General features: G+C 42.6%; 1 protein-coding gene and 2 pseudogenes across 1 annotated transcript; all 3 read right to left on the reverse strand.

Annotated features, from left to right (window-relative positions):
• Positions 1-4,108: 4,108 nt before the first annotated feature.
• On the reverse strand, positions 4,109-5,496 carry LOC148188363 (uncharacterized; annotated as a pseudogene).
• Positions 5,497-9,107: 3,611 nt separating this feature from the next.
• On the reverse strand, positions 9,108-10,222 carry LOC148188364 (uncharacterized). Its single transcript, XM_088084915.1, has 2 exons — positions 9,958-10,222; positions 9,108-9,855 (listed from the first exon to the last, which is right to left on the reverse strand). Exons 1-2 carry the CDS (start codon positions 10,220-10,222, stop codon positions 9,296-9,298), a joined length of 825 nt encoding a protein of 274 aa, XP_087941041.1. The 3' UTR covers positions 9,108-9,295.
• A 4,077-nt stretch (positions 10,223-14,299) lies between these two features.
• LOC148188365 (uncharacterized) lies at positions 14,300-16,209 on the reverse strand (annotated as a pseudogene).
• Positions 16,210-18,059: the final 1,850 nt, after the last annotated feature.

Raw genomic sequence — 18,059 nt, forward strand, 5'->3', positions numbered from 1 at the left:
AATTTGATGTCCAATATAGGGTTAAGCATTACATGAGAGGTATGGGTCTGGCAATAGGGGTTGGGGTTAGGGTCAGGGGTTAGGGTTAGGGTTAGGGTAGGGGTAGGGGTAGGGGTTAGGGGTAGGGGTAGGGGCAGGGGTTAGGGTTAGGGTTGGGGTAAGGGTAGGGGGTAGGATGAAGGAAGTTAGGACAGTGGGTTAGGGTTAGGGTTAGGGTTAGGGTTAGGGTTAGGGTTGGGTTAGGGTTAGGGTTAGGGTTAGGGTTAGGGTTAGGGTTAGGGTTAGGGTTAGGGTTAGGGTTAGGGTTAGGGTTAGGGGTTAGGGGTTAGGGTTAGGGTTAGGGGTTAGGGTTAGGGTTAGGGTTAGGGTTAGGGTTAGGGTTAGGGTTAGGGTTAGGGTTTAGGTTTAGGGTTAGGGTTAGGGTTAGGGTTAGGGGGTTAGGGTTAGGGTTAGGGTTAGGGTTAGGGTTAGGGTAGGGTTAGGGTTAGGGGTTGGGGTTAGGGTTAGGGGTTGGGGTTGGGGTTGGGGTTGGGTGGGGACTCTCCTCCCAGAAGGGAGCGTGGTGCCCGGTCCATCCCCCTGCGGGCGTCCAAAACCTTGGTCCCATCTGGGCTGGCGGGCAGGTCGGCGCCCCTCCCATAATGGACAACTGTCCATCCGCCATCCATGGCGTTTTCCAAAAACAACTTTTTTAATTTATTTTTAAGTTTTGAATTTTTTGTTATTTTTAATTTTTTAATGAAAAAACAAAAAACTCTTATAATGTTCTAAAACTGAACAACTAAGGAAGGTGTGCCAAAAAAGCAGCGTTTCGACCCTTCCCGGGTCTTCCTCAGGTCTGGCACACAGAAAACTATGCTGGTTAGCTGCAATGACTGTGTTCCCTATGATGTTGACTGTCTGGTGTTCAACAAGAGAATGAGCTCCCTATCACTCTCCCTCTATTTATACCCTCTGTTTTTCATGCAATGTTTTGCTTTGTGCATTTAACATGTTACTTGAGTTTCTTTTAGTTTTTTGATTACCACCCCTTCTGTTTTAACCCTGTGTGTTCCAAATGAAATGAAATGAGTTATATATTGTGTTTGTAAATGAATTATGATATTTAAAGGAATAGGTCTACCCCATAATTTTTTAACCCTATGTTTTCCAAATGAAATTTTTAATAATGTATGTGTTTTATGAACCCAATTAGTTATGATTATGTTTTTATGAAACCAATTATTATTATGTTTTGAAATAGAATATACCCTTTGAATGAATTTTCCTCACCCCAAATTTTTAACCCTATATTTGCCAATTGTATGTATTTATCCCAATTCACTTCTATGCAAAGCCAATTATGCCCTTACTTAGTGTGTTTTTAAATGAAATATAGTACTTAAACCAATAGCCCTGCCCACAAAATTCTTTAACCCTATGTTTGCCAAATGAAATATTCATTAATTTATATGTTTTAATAATGAACCCAATTATTCATGTTTATGGTTTTAAATAGAATATAACTTTTAGATGAACTTTCCCTACCAAATTTTTAACCCTATGTTTGCCAATTGTAATAAATATAATCTTTCTTTTGTTTTCGTCTATGAAATCGATTATTAATTTATTTATTCTTTTAATGTTGGGTTAGGGTTAGGGTTAGTGTTAAGGGTTAGGGGTTAGGGTTAGGAGTTAGGGGTTGGGGTTGGGGTTAGGAGTTAGGGTTAGGGGTTAGGGGTTAGGGTTGGGGTTTAGGTTTTAGGGTTGGGGTTAGGGTTAGGGGTTAGGGTTGGGGTTAGGGGTTGGGGTTAGGGGTTGGGGTTGGGGTTAGGTTAGGGTTGGGGTTGGGGTTAAGGTTAGGGATAGAGTTAGGTTTAGGGCCTTAATTGGGATCAGGGTTAATCTATAACCTCCACATGACTCTAATCGTTCTTGATATTCAACCCAAATGGTTCCCTGGTACTCAATAAATAAATCCAATACCTTTCCTCTTCTTTCGTTCCCAATCCGTCCAATTAATGTCTCTTTGTAACCCAGCCATCCTCATAGCAGCTAAACCATGTTTCAAAAAATGTTGAACTAAAAGCGTGTCCACTTCTTTTTTGTTCCTTACATTATATCTATGCTGTGTCATACGTGTGGACAGTGTATTTTTTGTTTCTCCAACATATTTAATTCCGCACTTAACACAAAATAAAACATAAATACAATTTCTCGATTTCGGATTGAATCCTTGTTGGATTCTGATAACTGATTTTTCCTTCTCATTTTGATAAATTTCCGTCTGGAGAATTGTGTTTCAAGCATCTGGGGTTTCTCCACATTCAAAAGACGGTAACTTGGCCTGAACCAAGAAGTCCGACAAATTTCTATTTCTTCTATATGCCGAGATAACCCTTGAGTTTGGAATTATTCCCTCTTGGCCTATCATGTTCTCAAAATTAGCCTTAAATTTTGTGTTGAGAGTCTTACTAATTGAAGAAAATGTTGTAATGAGAGGAATTAAATTCCCATGATCCTTCTCTCTCTTTTCTTGATATGTTTTTAGACAATGCCTCAAAAAGGTTCTAGAATATCCTCTTTTCCATAAGGCCTTAAACAAAATAGTCACCGCTTCCCTGAAATATTCTTCTTTAGTGCAAATACGGTTAAATCTAAGAATCTGCGATTTTACTAAACCCCTGAAGGTGTGTTTTGGGTGGAAGCTATTTTTATGAAGCAGCGCGTGTGTATCTGTGGCTTTAAAATAAACCTTAACATCCAATTTAAAATCTGTGAGAAAATCTGGTCCTTTAAATACCGTGGTATCCAAAAAATCTATAGATTGCTTATTAAGTTCTGTTTTAAGCTTGATTGACGGATCATGGAATTTAAAATTTTCACAAATTCTTCAAACTCTTGTTCAGATCCCATCCAAATTCCCCATATATCATCCAGGTAACGTAAGTAATGTGTTGGCTTCTTCTCACATTTTGAAAGAACCTCCTCTTCCCAATAGGCCATGAAAATGTTGGCATAAGCCGGGGCAAATTTCTTTCCCATGGCTGTACCTTTAATTTGTAAGTAAAATTTCCCATCAAACATAAAATCGTTTAGGTGTCAAATTGATTTCTAGTAATTTCAGTAATTCGTCATCCGGCCTTTTTGGGTCAGGATATTTTCAAAAATCTTTTGGACACAGTTGATGCCCGCCTGAATTGGGATATTAGTGTACAAATTATCTACATCCATGGAGAAGAAATAGAAATCTGAAGGGATCCTCAAACTTTTAACAATTTCAATAAAATGATAAGTATCTCTGACATAAGCAGGGTGTTTAATTGACAACGGATTCAAATAATAATCTAAATATTCTGCCGTGAAATATGTCTCACTACCGCAGTCTGAAACTATAGGTCTCCCTGGGGGGACCTCATATGGGATTGTCCATTTCTCTGGAGCTTTGTGAATTTTTGGTAAAATGTAAAATCTTCTTTCTCTTGGCTGTAAATTCCCAATCAAATATTGTCTCTGTTTGGCATTAATAAAGTGTTTCTTTTTCAAAGAGTCTACAATCTTGACTACTGTAGGAATAGTCTCCATATACATTGGTTTATCCAATTTCCTGTAATAGGTCCTGTCATTTAGTTGTCGCTCAACTTCAAATATGTACTGTTCTCTGCTTAAAATCACAACAGCCGACCCTTTGTCCGCTGGCTTTATTACTATGTGTTTGGTGTTTTTTAATTCCCTCAAAGCTTGTGCTTCTACTAATGAAATATTCAATTTTTCTTGAGTCAATTTGTAATGTTTTTTAAAGTTCTCCAAATCTCCATCAATTAGTTTTTTGACGTCTGGCGGCAACTCATGTAATGGTGGTGTCCAATTTGACGGTCCGATGAAAGGTAATTGTTGTGTTTTCTTCGAATTTCTAAAGTATGTAGCTAATTTGATCTTTCTATGATAATTCTGCATATCCAATTGAAGTTGCGATTTTTGATCCCTGCCTATAGTCAGAGTCGGAACAAACGATAAACCTTTGCTTAACAAGTCGTATTGTGGTCTGGAAAGTTTGAAATTTTTGCCAAAACCACCACGTCTTGAGAATGGAAGGACTGTACTCCCTCCACCCCCTCCTGTTCCAGACTCAGGGGGTGCGGGAGTTTAAAAATGCCATCCAATGGTCAAACATGGCACTTCCAGTATCAGACGTCCAATGCACGTCATCAGCCTCCGTCTGAAACTTATCGTCAGGAAGGAGGGGGATGAAGGGCATGTTTCTTTCGATGTGCTCGTTTAGAGTCTGGAGATTCTCCCTTTCGTCTGCGGGGAGGGTAGAAGAAAAATTCACAAGGGGGATCCAGATGTCTGCGTAGGGAAATTTCCGTTTTGTAGATCTGATCGCACCCTGTACATTTTTAACAGTTGTCTCTTTGGACTTATTCCCCTGCTATTGATGCCGAATGATAAAATGATCTTTTCAACTGCCACATCGGTTGGGGCCACAGTCTTCTCCATGAGGGCCTGTCCGTGACGGAAATGGCCCCCTGGAAAGCTCTCAACCTGTAAGTTTTTGTTGTAAAAATCTGGTAGACTGCAAAGGTTAGAGTCTCCAATAATTAGCCACTTTTTCTCGATCACCAAGCTCCAATCTGTCAATTTTCTTTGTGTATTTGGGTGTCTGTAAACCCTTGACCTTTGTGGCTCTGGAGCGGTGAAATGGTCAAAAGACTCTTCAAAAACATCCTCCGATGGGCCGGCCTCTCGATGGACCTGGGCGGTGACTCGCCTTAAGGTCTGAGGAGCCTGCGCCTCCGCCTCCTCTCTTTCTTCTTCGGCTTGCAGCTCATCGAAGAGGGCCACCAGGTCTGAGTGGGTGGGGCTGGGAATGGGGGATCCCCACGCTCCCAACTCCTCTGCCAATTCAGGTTCCTCAGTCTGAAGAAGATTGTCTTCAGCCACAACCTGAGTTGCAGTCGCTCTCATCCTCCTCCTCACTTCCCTCTGCTCACCGGGAGGTTCTGCCCACTGAGGGCTTTGTTGCTCCTCTAGCCCCTGGTCAGTTCGGTCGGTCATAGTGGCCACTGAGCTCCTGGCAATAGGTTGCCGTGGCTCCCTTGGCTGTGTTGTCTGGACCGTGACCTCCCTTTGTTGCGGGGCCTGCACTTGTACCGGTTCTCCGGTGTCCGCCCTGGCTGTAATAAGGGCCTCGGCGTGATCAATCACATCCTGTGTGATGCGGGGCAGATTTCGTTTAGCCCAACGAACAGCAACCTCGAAAGCTGTCTTCCACTCAGGGGTGAGGAGATCAGCCAGTTCCCCCAGAAGTTCTTCGAGGCGTGTTTCATAATGCTCCATCAGAATTAAAAAAGTATTATAGCCCCAGTTCTTAGCGTTCCCAGTGATCATGTCCACCGTACGCTGTGTGGGAGCCGCCGGTTTAATCATGTCCGACAAGATTTCCACCATCCTGGCAATCATACGGGGCTCTGGCTTCCCAGGCTTGGGAGCCACATTTTGCAGATGGTGAACCATTTTCACCACCCCATGCAGTTTACGAACCAGTTTCCCAAACTGGGGGTCAGCTGGTTCGCGTCTAACCCGGACCCCTGGCCCTTGGAGAAAACCACCTCCGGGCCGGTCGTGGGTTGGTTTGACCAACTACCGCTGCACTCTGGCGGGACTGGGGACCGGTATTCTGGACCATCCTAGGGGAGGCACTGGCCGGCTAGGGTAGGGGACTCTCCTCCCAGAAGGGAAGCGTGGTGCCGGTCCATCCCCCTGCGGGCGTCCAAAACCTTGGTCCCATCTGGGCTGGCGGGCAGGTCGACGCCCCTCCCATAATGGACAACTGTCCATCCGCCATCCATGGCGTTTTTTCAAAAACAACTTTTTAATTTATTTTTAAGTTTTGAATTTTTTTTGTTATTTTTTAATTTTTTTAATGAAAAAAAACAAAAAAACTCTTATAATGTTCTAAAACTGAACAACAAAGGAAGGTGTGCCAAAAAAAACGACGTTTCGACCCTTCCCGGGTCTTCCTCAGGTCTGGCACACAGAAAACTATGCTGGTTAGCTGCAATGACTGTGTTCCCTATGATGTTGACTGTCTGGTGTTCAACAAGAGAATGAGCTCCCTATCACTCTCCCTCTATTTATACCCTCTGTTTTTCATGCAATGTTTTGCTTTGTGCATTTAACATGTTACTTGAGTTTCTTTTAGTTTTTGATTACCACCTTCTGTTTTAACCCTGTGTGTTCCAAATGAAATGAAATGAGTTATATATTGTGTTTGTAAATGAATTATGATATTTAAAGGAATAGGTCTACCCCATAATTTTTTAACCCTATGTTTTCCAAATGAAATTTTTAATAATGTATGTGTTTTTATGAACCCAATTAGTTATGATTATGTTTTTATGAAACCAATTATTATTATGTTTTGAAATAGAATATACCCTTTGAATGAATTTTCCTCACCCCCAAATTTTTAACCCTATATTTGCCAATTGTATGTATTTATCCCAATTCACTTCTATACAAAGCCAATTATGCCCTTATTTAGTGTGTTTTTTAATGAAATATAGTACTTAAACCAATAGCCCCGCCCACAAGATTCTTTAACCCTATGTTAGCCAAATGAAATATCCATTAATTTATATGTTTTATATGTTTTTATGTTTTAATGAACCCAATTATTGATGTTTATGGTTTTAAATAGAATATAACTTTTAGATGAACTTTCCCCTACCAAATTTTTAACCCTATGTTTGCCAATTGTAATAAATATAATCTTTCTTTTGTTTTCGTCTATGAAATCGATTATTAATTTATTTATTCTTTTAATGTTGGGTTAGGGTTAGGGTTAGTGTTAAGGGTTAGGGGTTAGGGTTAGGGTTAGGGGTTGGGGTTGGGGTTAGGGTTAGGGTTAGGGGTTAGGGGTTAGGGTTAGGGGTTTAGGGTTTTAGGGTTAGGGGTTAGGGTTAGGGGTTAGGGTTAGGGTTAGGGGTTAGGGGTTAGGGTTAGGGGTTAGGGGTTAGGGTTAGGGTTAGGGGTTGGGGTTAAGGTTAGGGATAGAGTTAGGTTTAGGGCCTTAATTGGGATCAGGGTTAATCTATAACCTCCACATGACTCTAATCGTTCTTGATATTCAACCCAAATGGTTCCCTGGTACTCAATAAATAAATCCAATACCTTTCCCTCTTCTTTCGTTCCCAATCCGTCCAATTAATGTCTCTTTGTAACCCAGCCATCCTCATAGCAGCTAAACCATGTTTCAAAAAATGTTGAACTAAAAGCGTGTCCACTTCTTTTTTGTTCCTTACATTATATCTATGCTGTGTCATACGTGTGGACAGTGTATTTTTTGTTTCTCCAACATATTTAATTCCGCACTTAACACAAAATAAAACATAAATACAATTTCTCGATTTCGGATTGAATCCTTGTTGGATTCTGATAACTGATTTTTCCTTCTCATTTTTGATAAATTTCCGTCTGGAGAATTGTGTTTCAAGCATCTGGGGTTTCTCCACATTCAAAGACGGTAACTTGGCCTGAACCAAGAAGTCCGACAAATTTCTATTTCTTCTATATGCCGAGATAACCCTTGAGTTTGGAATTATTCCCTCTTGGCCTATCATGTTCTCAAAATTAGCCTTAAATTTTGTGTTGAGAGTCTTACTAATTGAAGAAAATGTTGTAATGAGAGGAATTAAATTCCCATGATCCTTCTCTCTCTTTTCTTGATATGTTTTAGACAATGCCTCAAAAGGTTCTAGAATATCCTCTTTCCGCAAGGCCTTAAACAAAATAGTCACCGCTTCCCTGAAATATTCTTCTTTAGTGCAAATACGGTTAAATCTAAGAATCTGCGATTTTACTAAACCCCTGAAGGTGTGTTTTGGGTGGAAGCTATTTTTATGAAGCAGCGTGTGTATCTGTGGCTTTAAAATAAACCTTAACATCCAATTTAAAATCTGTGAGAAAATCTGGTCCTTTAAATACCGTGGTATCCAAAAAATCTATAGATTGCTTATTAAGTTCTGTTTTAAGCTTGATTGACGGATCATGGGAATTTAAAATTTTCACAAATTCTTCAAACTCTTGTTCAGATCCCATCCAAATTCCCCATATATCATCCAGGTAACGTAAGTAATGTGTTGGCTTCTTCTCACATTTTGAAAGAACCTCCTCTTCCCAATAGGCCATGAAAATGTTGGCATAAGCCGGGGCAAATTTCTTTCCCATGGCTGTACCTTTAATTTGTAAGTAAAATTTCCCATCAAACATAAAATCGTTTCGTGTCAAATTGATTTCTAGTAATTTCAGTAATTCGTCATCCGGCCTTTTGGGTCAGGATATTTTTCAAAAATCTTTTGGACACAGTTGATGCCCGCCTGAATTGGGATATTAGTGTACAAATTATCTACATCCATGGAGAAGAAATAGAAATCTGAAGGGATCCTCAAACTTTTAACAATTTCAATAAAATGATAAGTATCTCTGACATAAGCAGGGTGTTTAATTGACAACGGATTCAAATAATAATCTAAATATTCTGCCGTGAAATATGTCTCACTACCGCAGTCTGAAACTATAGGTCTCCCTGGGGGGACCTCATATGGGATTGTCCATTTCTCTGGAGCTTTGTGAATTTTTGGTAAAATGTAAAATCTTCTTTCTCTTGGCTGTAAATTCCCAATCAAATATTGTCTCTGTTTGGCATTAATAAAGTGTTTCTTTTTCAAAGAGTCTACAATCTTGACTACTGTAGGAATAGTCTCCATATACATTGGTTTATCCAATTTCCTGTAATAGGTCCTGTCATTTAGTTGTCGCTCAACTTCAAATATGTACTGTTCTCTGCTTAAAATCACAACAGCCGACCCTTTGTCCGCTGGCTTTATTACTATGTGTTTGGTGTTTTTTAATTCCCTCAAAGCTTGTGCTTCTACTAATGAAATATTCAATTTTTCTTGAGTCAATTTGTAATGTTTTTTAAAGTTCTCCAAATCTCCATCAATTAGTTTTTTGACGTCTGGCGGCAACTCATGTAATGGTGGTGTCCAATTTGACGGTCCGATGAAAGGTAATTGTTGTGTTTTCTTCGAATTTCTAAAGTATGTAGCTAATTTGATCTTTCTATGATAATTCTGCATATCCAATTGAAGTTGCGATTTTTGATCCCTGCCTATAGTCAGAGTCGGAACAAACGATAAACCTTTGCTTAACAAGTCGTATTGTGGTCTGGAAAGTTTGAAATTTTTTGCCAAAACCACCACGTCTTGAGAATGGAAGGACTGTACTCCCTCCACCCCCTCCTGTTCCAGACTCAGGGGGTGCGGGAGTTTAAAAATGCCATCCAATGGTCAAACATGGCACTTCCAGTATCAGGCGTCCAATGCACGTCATCAGCCTCCGTCTGAAACTTATCGTCAGGAAGGAGGGGGATGAAGGGCATGTTTCTTTCGATGTGCTCGTTTAGAGTCTGGAGATTCTCCCTTTCGTCTGCGGGGAGGGTAGAAGAAAAATTCACAAGGGGGATCCAGATGTCTGCGTAGGGAAATTTCCGTTTTGTAGATCTGATCGCACCCTGTACATTTTTAACAGTTGTCTCTTTGGACTTATTCCCCCTGCTATTGATGCCGAATGATAAAATGATCTTTTCAACTGCCACATCGGTTGGGGCCACAGTCTTCTCCATGAGGGCCTGTCCGTGACGGAAATGGCCCCCTGGAAAGCTCTCAACCTGTAAGTTTTTGTTGTAAAAATCTGGTAGACTGCAAAGGTTAGAGTCTCCAATAATTAGCCACTTTTTCTCGATCACCAAGCTCCAATCTGTCAATTTTCTTTGTGTATTTGGGTGTCTGTAAACCCTTGACCTTTGTGGCTCTGGAGCGGTGAAATGGTCAAAGACTCTTCAAAAACATCCTCCGATGGGCGGCCTCTCGATGGACCTGGGCGGTGACTCGCCTTAAGGTCTGAGGAGCCTGCGCCTCCGCCTCCTCTCTTTCTTCTTGGCTTGCAGCTCATCGAAGAGGGCCACCAGGTCTGAGTGGGTGGGGCTGGGAATGGGGGATCCCCACGCTCCCAACTCCTCTGCCAATTCAGGTTCCTCAGTCTGAAGAAGATTGTCTTCAGCCACAACCTGAGTTGCAGTCGCTCTCATCCTCCTCCTCACTTCCCTCTGCTCACCGGGAGGTTCTGCCCACTGAGGGCTTTGTTGCTCCTCTAGCCCCTGGTCAGTTCGGTCGGTCATAGTGGCCACTGAGCTCCTGGCAATAGGTTGCCGTGGCTCCCTTGGCTGTGTTGTCTGGACCGTGACCTCCCTTTGTTGCGGGGCCTGCACTTGTGCAGTTCTCCGGTGTCCGCCCTGGCTGTAATAAGGGCCTCGGCGTGATCAATCACATCCTGTGTGATGCGGGGCAGATTTCGTTTAGCCCAACGAACAGCAACCTCGAAAGCTGTCTTCCACTCCGGGGTGAGGAGATCAGCCAGTTCCCCAGAAGTTCTTCGAGGCGTGTTTCATAATGCTCCATCAGAATTAAAAAGTATTATAGCCCCAGTTCTTAGCGTTCCCAGTGATCATGTCCACCACGCTGTGTGGGAGCCGCCGGTTTAATCATGTCCGACAAGATTTCCACCATCCTGGCAATCATACGGGCTCTGGCTTCCCAGGCTTGGGAGCCACATTTTGCAGATGGTGAACCATTTTCACCACCCCATGCAGTTCTGAACCAGTTTCCCAAACTGGGGGTCAGCTGGTTCGCGTCTAACCCGGACCCCTGGCCCTTGGAGAAAACCACCTCCGGGCGGTCGTGGGTTGGTTTGACCAACTACCGCTGCATCTGGCGGGACTGGGGACCGTATTCTGGACCATCCTAGGGGAGGCACTGGCCGGCTAGGGTAGGGGACTCTCCTCCCAGAAGGGAAGCGTGGTGCCGGTCCATCCCCTGCGGGCGTCCAAAACCTTGGTCCCATCTGGGCTGGCGGGCAGGTCGACGCCCCCTCCCATAATGGACAACTGTCCATCCGCCATCCATGGCGTTTTTCCAAAAAACAACTTTTTTTAATTTATTTTTTAAGTTTTTGAATTTTTTTTGTTATTTTTTAATTTTTTTAATGAAAAAAAACAAAAAAACTCTTATAATGTTCTAAAACTGAACAACTAAGGAAGGTGTGCCAAAAAAAACGACGTTTCGACCCTTCCCGGGTCTTCCTCAGGTCTGGCACACAGAAAACTATGCTGGTTAGCTGCAATGACTGTGTTCCCTATGATGTTGACTGTCTGGTGTTCAACAAGAGAATGAGCTCCCTATCACTCTCCCTCTATTTATACCCTCTGTTTTTCATGCAATGTTTTGCTTTGTGCATTTAACATGTTACTTGAGTTTCTTTTAGTTTTTGATTACCACCCTTCTGTTTTAACCCTGTGTGTTCCAAATGAAATGAAATGAGTTATATATTGTGTTTGTAAATGAATTATGATATTTAAAGGAATAGGTCTACCCCATAATTTTTTAACCCTATGTTTTCCAAATGAAATTTTTAATAATGTATGTGTTTTTATGAACCCAATTAGTTATGATTATGTTTTTATGAAACCAATTATTATTATGTTTTGAAATAGAATATACCCTTTGAATGAATTTTCCTCACCCCCAAATTTTTAACCCTATATTTGCCAATTGTATGTATTTATCCCAATTCACTTCTATGCAAAGCCAATTATGCCCTTACTTAGTGTGTTTTTAAATGAAATATAGTACTTAAACCAATAGCCCTGCCCACAAAATTCTTTAACCCTATGTTTGCCAAATGAAATATTCATTAATTTATATGTTTTATATGTTTTTATGTTTTAATGAACCCAATTATTGATGTTTATGGTTTTAAATAGAATATAACTTTTAGATGAACTTTCCCCTACCAAATTTTTAACCCTATGTTTGCCAATTGTAATAAGTATAATCTTTCTTTTGTTTTCATCTATGAAATCAATTATTTATTTATTTATTCTTTTAATGTTGGGTTAGGGTTAGGGTTAGTGTTAAGGGTTAGGGGTTAGGGTTAGGGTTAGGGGTTGGGGTTGGGGTTAGGAGTTAGGGTTAGGGGTTAGGGGTTAGGGTTAGAGGTTTAGGGTTTTAGGGTTAGGGGTTAGAGTTAGGGGTTAGGGTTGGGGTTGGGGTTAGGGTTAGGGTTAGGGGTTAGGGTTGGGGTTGGGGTTAGGGTTGGGGTTGGGGTTGGGGTTAGTTGAGGGATAGAGTTAGGTTTAGGGCCTTAATTGGGATCAGGGTTAATCTATAACCTCCACATGACTCTAATCGTTCTTGATATTCAACCCAAATGGTTCCCTGGTACTCAATAAATAAATCCAATACCTTTCCCTCTTCTTTCGTTCCCAATCCGTCCAATTAATGTCTCTTTGTAACCCAGCCATCCTCATAGCAGCTAAACCATGTTTCAAAAAATGTTGAACTAAAAGCGTGTCCACTTCTTTTTTGTTCCTTACATTATATCTATGCTGTGTCATACGTGTGGACAGTGTATTTTTTGTTTCTCCAACATATTTAATTCCGCACTTAACACAAAATAAAACATAAATACAATTTCTCGATTTCGGATTGAATCCTTGTTGGATTCTGATAACTGATTTTTCCTTCTCATTTTTGATAAATTTCCGTCTGGAGAATTGTGTTTCAAGCATCTGGGGTTTCTCCACATTCAAAGACGGTAACTTGGCCTGAACCAAGAAGTCCGACAAATTTCTATTTCTTCTATATGCCGAGATAACCCTTGAGTTTGGAATTATTCCCTCTTGGCCTATCATGTTCTCAAAATTAGCCTTAAATTTTGTGTTGAGAGTCTTACTAATTGAAGAAAATGTTGTAATGAGAGGAATTAAATTCCCATGATCCTTCTCTCTCTTTTCTTGATATGTTTTTAGACAATGCCTCAAAAAGGTTCTAGAATATCCTCTTTTCCGCAAGGCCTTAAACAAAATAGTCACCGCTTCCCTGAAATATTCTTCTTTAGTGCAAATACGGTTAAATCTAAGAATCTGCGATTTTACTAAACCCCTGAAGGTGTGTTTTGGGTGGAAGCTATTTTTATGAAGCAGCGCGTGTGTATCTGTGGCTTTAAAATAAACCTTAACATCCAATTTAAAATCTGTGAGAAAATCTGGTCCTTTAAATACCGTGGTATCCAAAAAATCTATAGATTGCTTATTAAGTTCTGTTTTAAGCTTGATTGACGGATCATGGAATTTAAAATTTTCACAAATTCTTCAAACTCTTGTTCAGATCCCATCCAAATTCCCCATATATCATCCAGGTAACGTAAGTAATGTGTTGGCTTCTTCTCACATTTTGAAAGAACCTCCTCTTCCCAATAGGCCATGAAAATGTTGGCATAAGCCGGGCAAATTTCTTTCCCATGGCTGTACCTTTAATTTGTAAGTAAAATTTCCCATCAAACATAAAATCGTTTCGTGTCAAATTGATTTCTAGTAATTTCAGTAATTGTCATCCGGCCTTTTTGGGTCAGGATATTTTTCAAAAATCTTTTGGACACAGTTGATGCCCGCCTGAATTGGGATATTAGTGTACAAATTATCTACATCCATGGAGAAGAAATAGAAATCTGAAGGGATCCTCAAACTTTTAACAATTTCAATAAAATGATAAGTATCTCTGACATAAGCAGGGTGTTTAATTGACAACGGATTCAAATAATAATCTAAATATTCTGCCGTGAAATATGTCTCACTACCGCAGTCTGAAACTATAGGTCTCCCTGGGGGGACCTCATATGGGATTGTCCATTTCTCTGGAGCTTTGTGAATTTTTGGTAAAATGTAAAATCTTCTTTCTCTTGGCTGTAAATTCCCAATCAAATATTGTCTCTGTTTGGCATTAATAAAGTGTTTCTTTTTCAAAGAGTCTACAATCTTGACTACTATAGGAATAGTCTCCATATACATTGGTTTATCCAATTTCCTGTAATAGGTCCTGTCATTTAGTTGTCGCTCAACTTCAAATATGTACTGTTCTCTGCTTAAAATCACAACAGCCGACCCTTTGTCCGCTGGCTTTATTACTATATGTTTGGTGTTTTTTAATTCCCTCAAAGCTTGTGCTTCTACTAATGAAATATTCAATTTTTCTTGAGTCAATTTGTAATGTTTTTTAAAGTTCTCCAAATCTCCATCAATTAGTTTTTTGACGTCTGGCGGCAACTCATGTAATGGTGGTGTCCAATTTGACGGTCCGATGAAAGGTAATTGTTGTGTTTTCTTCGAATTTCTAAAGTATGTAGCTAATTTGATCTTTCTATGATAATTCTGCATATCCAATTGAAGTTGCGATTTTTGATCCCTGCCTATAGTCAGAGTCGGAACAAACGATAAACCTTTGCTTAACAAGTCGTATTGTGGTCTGGAAAGTTTGAAATTTTTTGCCAAAACCACCACGTCTTGAGAATGGAAGGACTGTACTCCCTCCACCCCCTCCTGTTCCAGACTCAGGGGGTGCGGGAGTTTAAAAATGCCATCCAATGGTCAAACATGGCACTTCCAGTATCAGACGTCCAATGCACGTCATCAGCCTCCGTCTGAAACTTATCGTCAGGAAGGAGGGGATGAAGGGCATGTTTCTTTCGATGTGCTCGTTTAGAGTCTGGAGATTCTCCCTTTCGTCTGCGGGGAGGGTAGAAGAAAAATTCACAAGGGGGATCCAGATGTCTGCGTAGGGAAATTTTCGTTTTGTAGATCTGATCGCACCCTGTACATTTTTAACAGTTGTCTCTTTGGACTTATTCCCCCTGCTATTGATGCCGAATGATAAAATGATCTTTTCAACTGCCACATCGGTTGGGGCCACAGTCTTCTCCATGAGGGCCTGTCCGTGACGGAAATGGCCCCCTGGAAAGCTCTCAACCTGTAAGTTTTTGTTGTAAAAATCTGGTAGACTGCAAAGGTTAGAGTCTCCAATAATTAGCCACTTTTTCTCGATCACCAAGCTCCAATCTGTCAATTTTCTTTGTGTATTTGGGTGTCTGTAAACCCTTGACCTTTGTGGCTCTGGAGCGGTGAAATGGTCAAAAGACTCTTCAAAAACATCCTCCGGTGGGCCGGCCTCTCGATGGACCTGGGCGGTGACTCGCCTTAAGGTCTGAGGAGCCTGCGCCTCCGCCTCCTCTCTTTCTTCTTCGGCTTGCAGCTCATCGAAGAGGGCCACCAGGTCTGAGTGGGTGGGGCTGGGAATGGGGATCCCCACGCTCCCAACTCCTCTGCCAATTCAGGTTCCTCAGTCTGAAGAAGATTGTCTTCAGCCACAACCTGAGTTGCAGTCGCTCTCATCCTCCTCCTCACTTCCCTCTGCTCACCGGGAGGTTCTGCCCACTGAGGGCTTTGTTGCTCCTCTAGCCCCTGGTCAGTTCGGTCGGTCATAGTGGCCACTGAGCTCCTGGCAATAGGTTGCCGTGGCTCCCTTGGCTGTGTTGTCTGGACCGTGACCTCCCTTTGTTGCGGGGCCTGCACTTGTACCGGTTCTCCGGTGTCCGCCCTGGCTGTAATAAGGGCCTCGGCGTGATCAATCACATCCTGTGTGATGCGGGGCAGATTTCGTTTAGCCCAACGAACAGCAACCTCGAAAGCTGTCTTCCACTCAGGGGTGAGGAGATCAGCCAGTTCCCCCAGAAGTTCTTCGAGGCGTGTTTCATAATGTTCCATCAGAATTAAAAAAGTATTATAGCCCCAGTTCTTAGCGTTCCCAGTGATCATGTCCACCGTACGCTGTGTGGGAGCCGCCGGTTTAATCATGTCCGACAAGATTTCCACCATCCTGGCAATCATACGGGGCTCTGGCTTCCCAGGCTTGGGAGCCACATTTTGCAGATGGTGAACCATTTTCACCACCCCATGCAGTTCTGAACCAGTTTCCCAAACTGGGGGTCAGCTGGTTCGCGTCTAACTGGACCCCTGGCCCGCTGGAGAAAACCACCTCCGGGCGGTCGTGGGTTGGTTTGACCAACTACCGCTGCATCTGGCCGGGACTGGGGACCGGTATTCTGGACCATCCTAGGGGGAGGCACTGGCCGGCTAGGGTAGGGGACTCTCCTCCCAGAAGGGAAGCGTGGTGCCCGGTCCATCCCCCTGCGGGCGTCAAAACCTTGGTCCCATCTGGGCTGGCGGGCAGGTCGACGCCCCCTCCCATAATGGACAACTGTCCATCCGCCATCCATGGCGTTTTTCCAAAAAACAACTTTTTTTAATTTATTTTTTAAGTTTTTGAATTTTTTTTGTTATTTTTTAATTTTTTTAATGAAAAAAAACAAAAAAACTCTTATAATGTTCTAAAACTGAACAACTAAGGAAGGTGTGCCAAAAAAAGCAGCGTTCGACCCTTCCCGGGTCTTCCTCAGGTCTGGCACACAGAAAACTATGCTGGTTAGCTGCAATGACTGTGTTCCCTATGATGTTGACTGTCTGGTGTTCAACAAGAGAATGAGCTCCCTATCACTCTCCCTCTATTTATACCCTCTGTTTTTCATGCAATGTTTTGCTTTGTGCATTTAACATGTTACTTGAGTTTCTTTTAGTTTTTGATTACCACCCCTTCTGTTTTAACCCTATGTGTTCCAAATGAAATGAAATGAGTTATATATTGTGTTTATAAATGAATTATGATATTTAAAGGAATAGGTCTACCCCATAATTTTTTAACCCTATGTTTTCCAAATGAAATTTTTAATAATGTATGTGTTTTTATGAACCCAATTAGTTATGATTATGTTTTTATGAAACCAATTATTATTATGTTTTGGGTTAGGGTTAGGGTTAGGGTTAGGGTTAGGGTTAGGGTTAGGGTTAGGGTTAGGGTTAGGGTTAGGGTTAGGGTTAGGGTTAGGGTTAGGGTTAGGGTTAGGGTTAGGGGTTAGGGGTTAGGGGTTAGGGTTGGGGTTAGGGTTAGGGTTGAGGTTGTTAGGTTGGGGTTGGGGGGGTTGGGGTTAGGGGTTAGGGTTAGGGGTTAGGGGTTGGGGTTGGGGTGAGGGTTGGGGTTGGGGTTAGGGTTGGTTAGGGTTATGGTTGGGGTTAGGGTTAGGGGTTAGGGTTAGGGTTAGGGTTAGGGTTAGGGTTAGGGTTAGGGTTAGGGTTAGGGTTAAGGGTTAGGGTTAGGGTTAGGGTTAGGGTTAGGGTTAGGGTTGGGGGTAGGGTTTGGGGTGGGGGTTAGGGTTGGGGGTTAGGGTTAGGGGTTAGGGGTTAGGGGTTGGGGTTAGGGTTAGGGTTAGGGTTAGGGTTAGGGTTAGGGTTAGGGGTTAGGGTTAGGGTTAGGGTTAGGGTTAGGGTTAGGGGGTTGGGGTTGGGGTGGGGGTTAGGGTGGGGGTGAGGGTGAGGGTTAGGAGTTAGGGGTTGGGGTTAGGGTGGGTTGGAGGTTAGGGTTGGGGTTGGGGTTAGGGTTGGGGTTGGGGTTAGGGTTTGGGTTAGGGTTAGGGTTAGGGTTGGGTTTAGGTTTGGGGTTGGGGTTAGGGTTAGGGGTTAGGGGTTAGGGTTAGGGTTAGGGGTTAGGGTTAGGGTTAGGGTTAGGGGTTAGGGTTAGGGGTTAGGGGTTAGGGTTAGGGTTAGGGTTAGGGTTAGGGGTTAGGGTTAGGGTTAGGGTTGGGGTTGGGGTTGGGGTTAGGGTTGGGGTTAGGGTTGGGGTTGGGGTTGGGGTTAGGGGTTGGGTTAGGGTTGGGGTTAGGGGTTGGGTTAGGGTTGGGGTTAGGGTTGGGTTGGGGTTAGGGTTGGGTTAGGGTTAGGTTAGGGTTAGGGTTAGGGTTAGGGGTTGGGGTTGGGGTTAGGGGTTGGGGTTTGGGTTGGGTTTGGGGTTAGGGTTAGGGTTAGGGTTAGGGTTAGGGTTAGGGTTAGGGTTAGGGTTAGGGTTGGGGTTAGGGTTGGGGGTTAGGGTTGGGTTAGGGGTGAGGGTTGGGGTGGGGGGTTGGGGTTGGGGTTAGGGTTAGGGGTTAGGGTTAGGGTTAGGGTTAGGGTTGGGGTTAGGGTTAGGGTTAGGGTTAGGGTTAGGGGTTAGGGTTAGGGTTAGGGTTAGGGTTAGGGG

Source organism: Plectropomus leopardus, chromosome 11 (assembly GCF_026936395.1).
Source record: "Plectropomus leopardus strain MGB_pleo_1.0 chromosome 11, ASM2693639v1, whole genome shotgun sequence".
Lineage (NCBI taxonomy): Eukaryota > Metazoa > Chordata > Actinopteri > Perciformes > Serranidae > Plectropomus > Plectropomus leopardus.

Coding starts and splice junctions, on each gene's coding strand:
- LOC148188364 (XM_088084915.1), bottom strand. CDS start 10,222: ATGACCGACCGAACTGACCAGGGGCTAGAGGAGCAACAAAGCCCTCAG. Junction 9,856..9,957: donor GAAAGAGAGGAGGCGGAGGC/GCAGGCTCCTCA, acceptor TCACCGCTCCAG/AGCCACAAAGGTCAAGGGTT.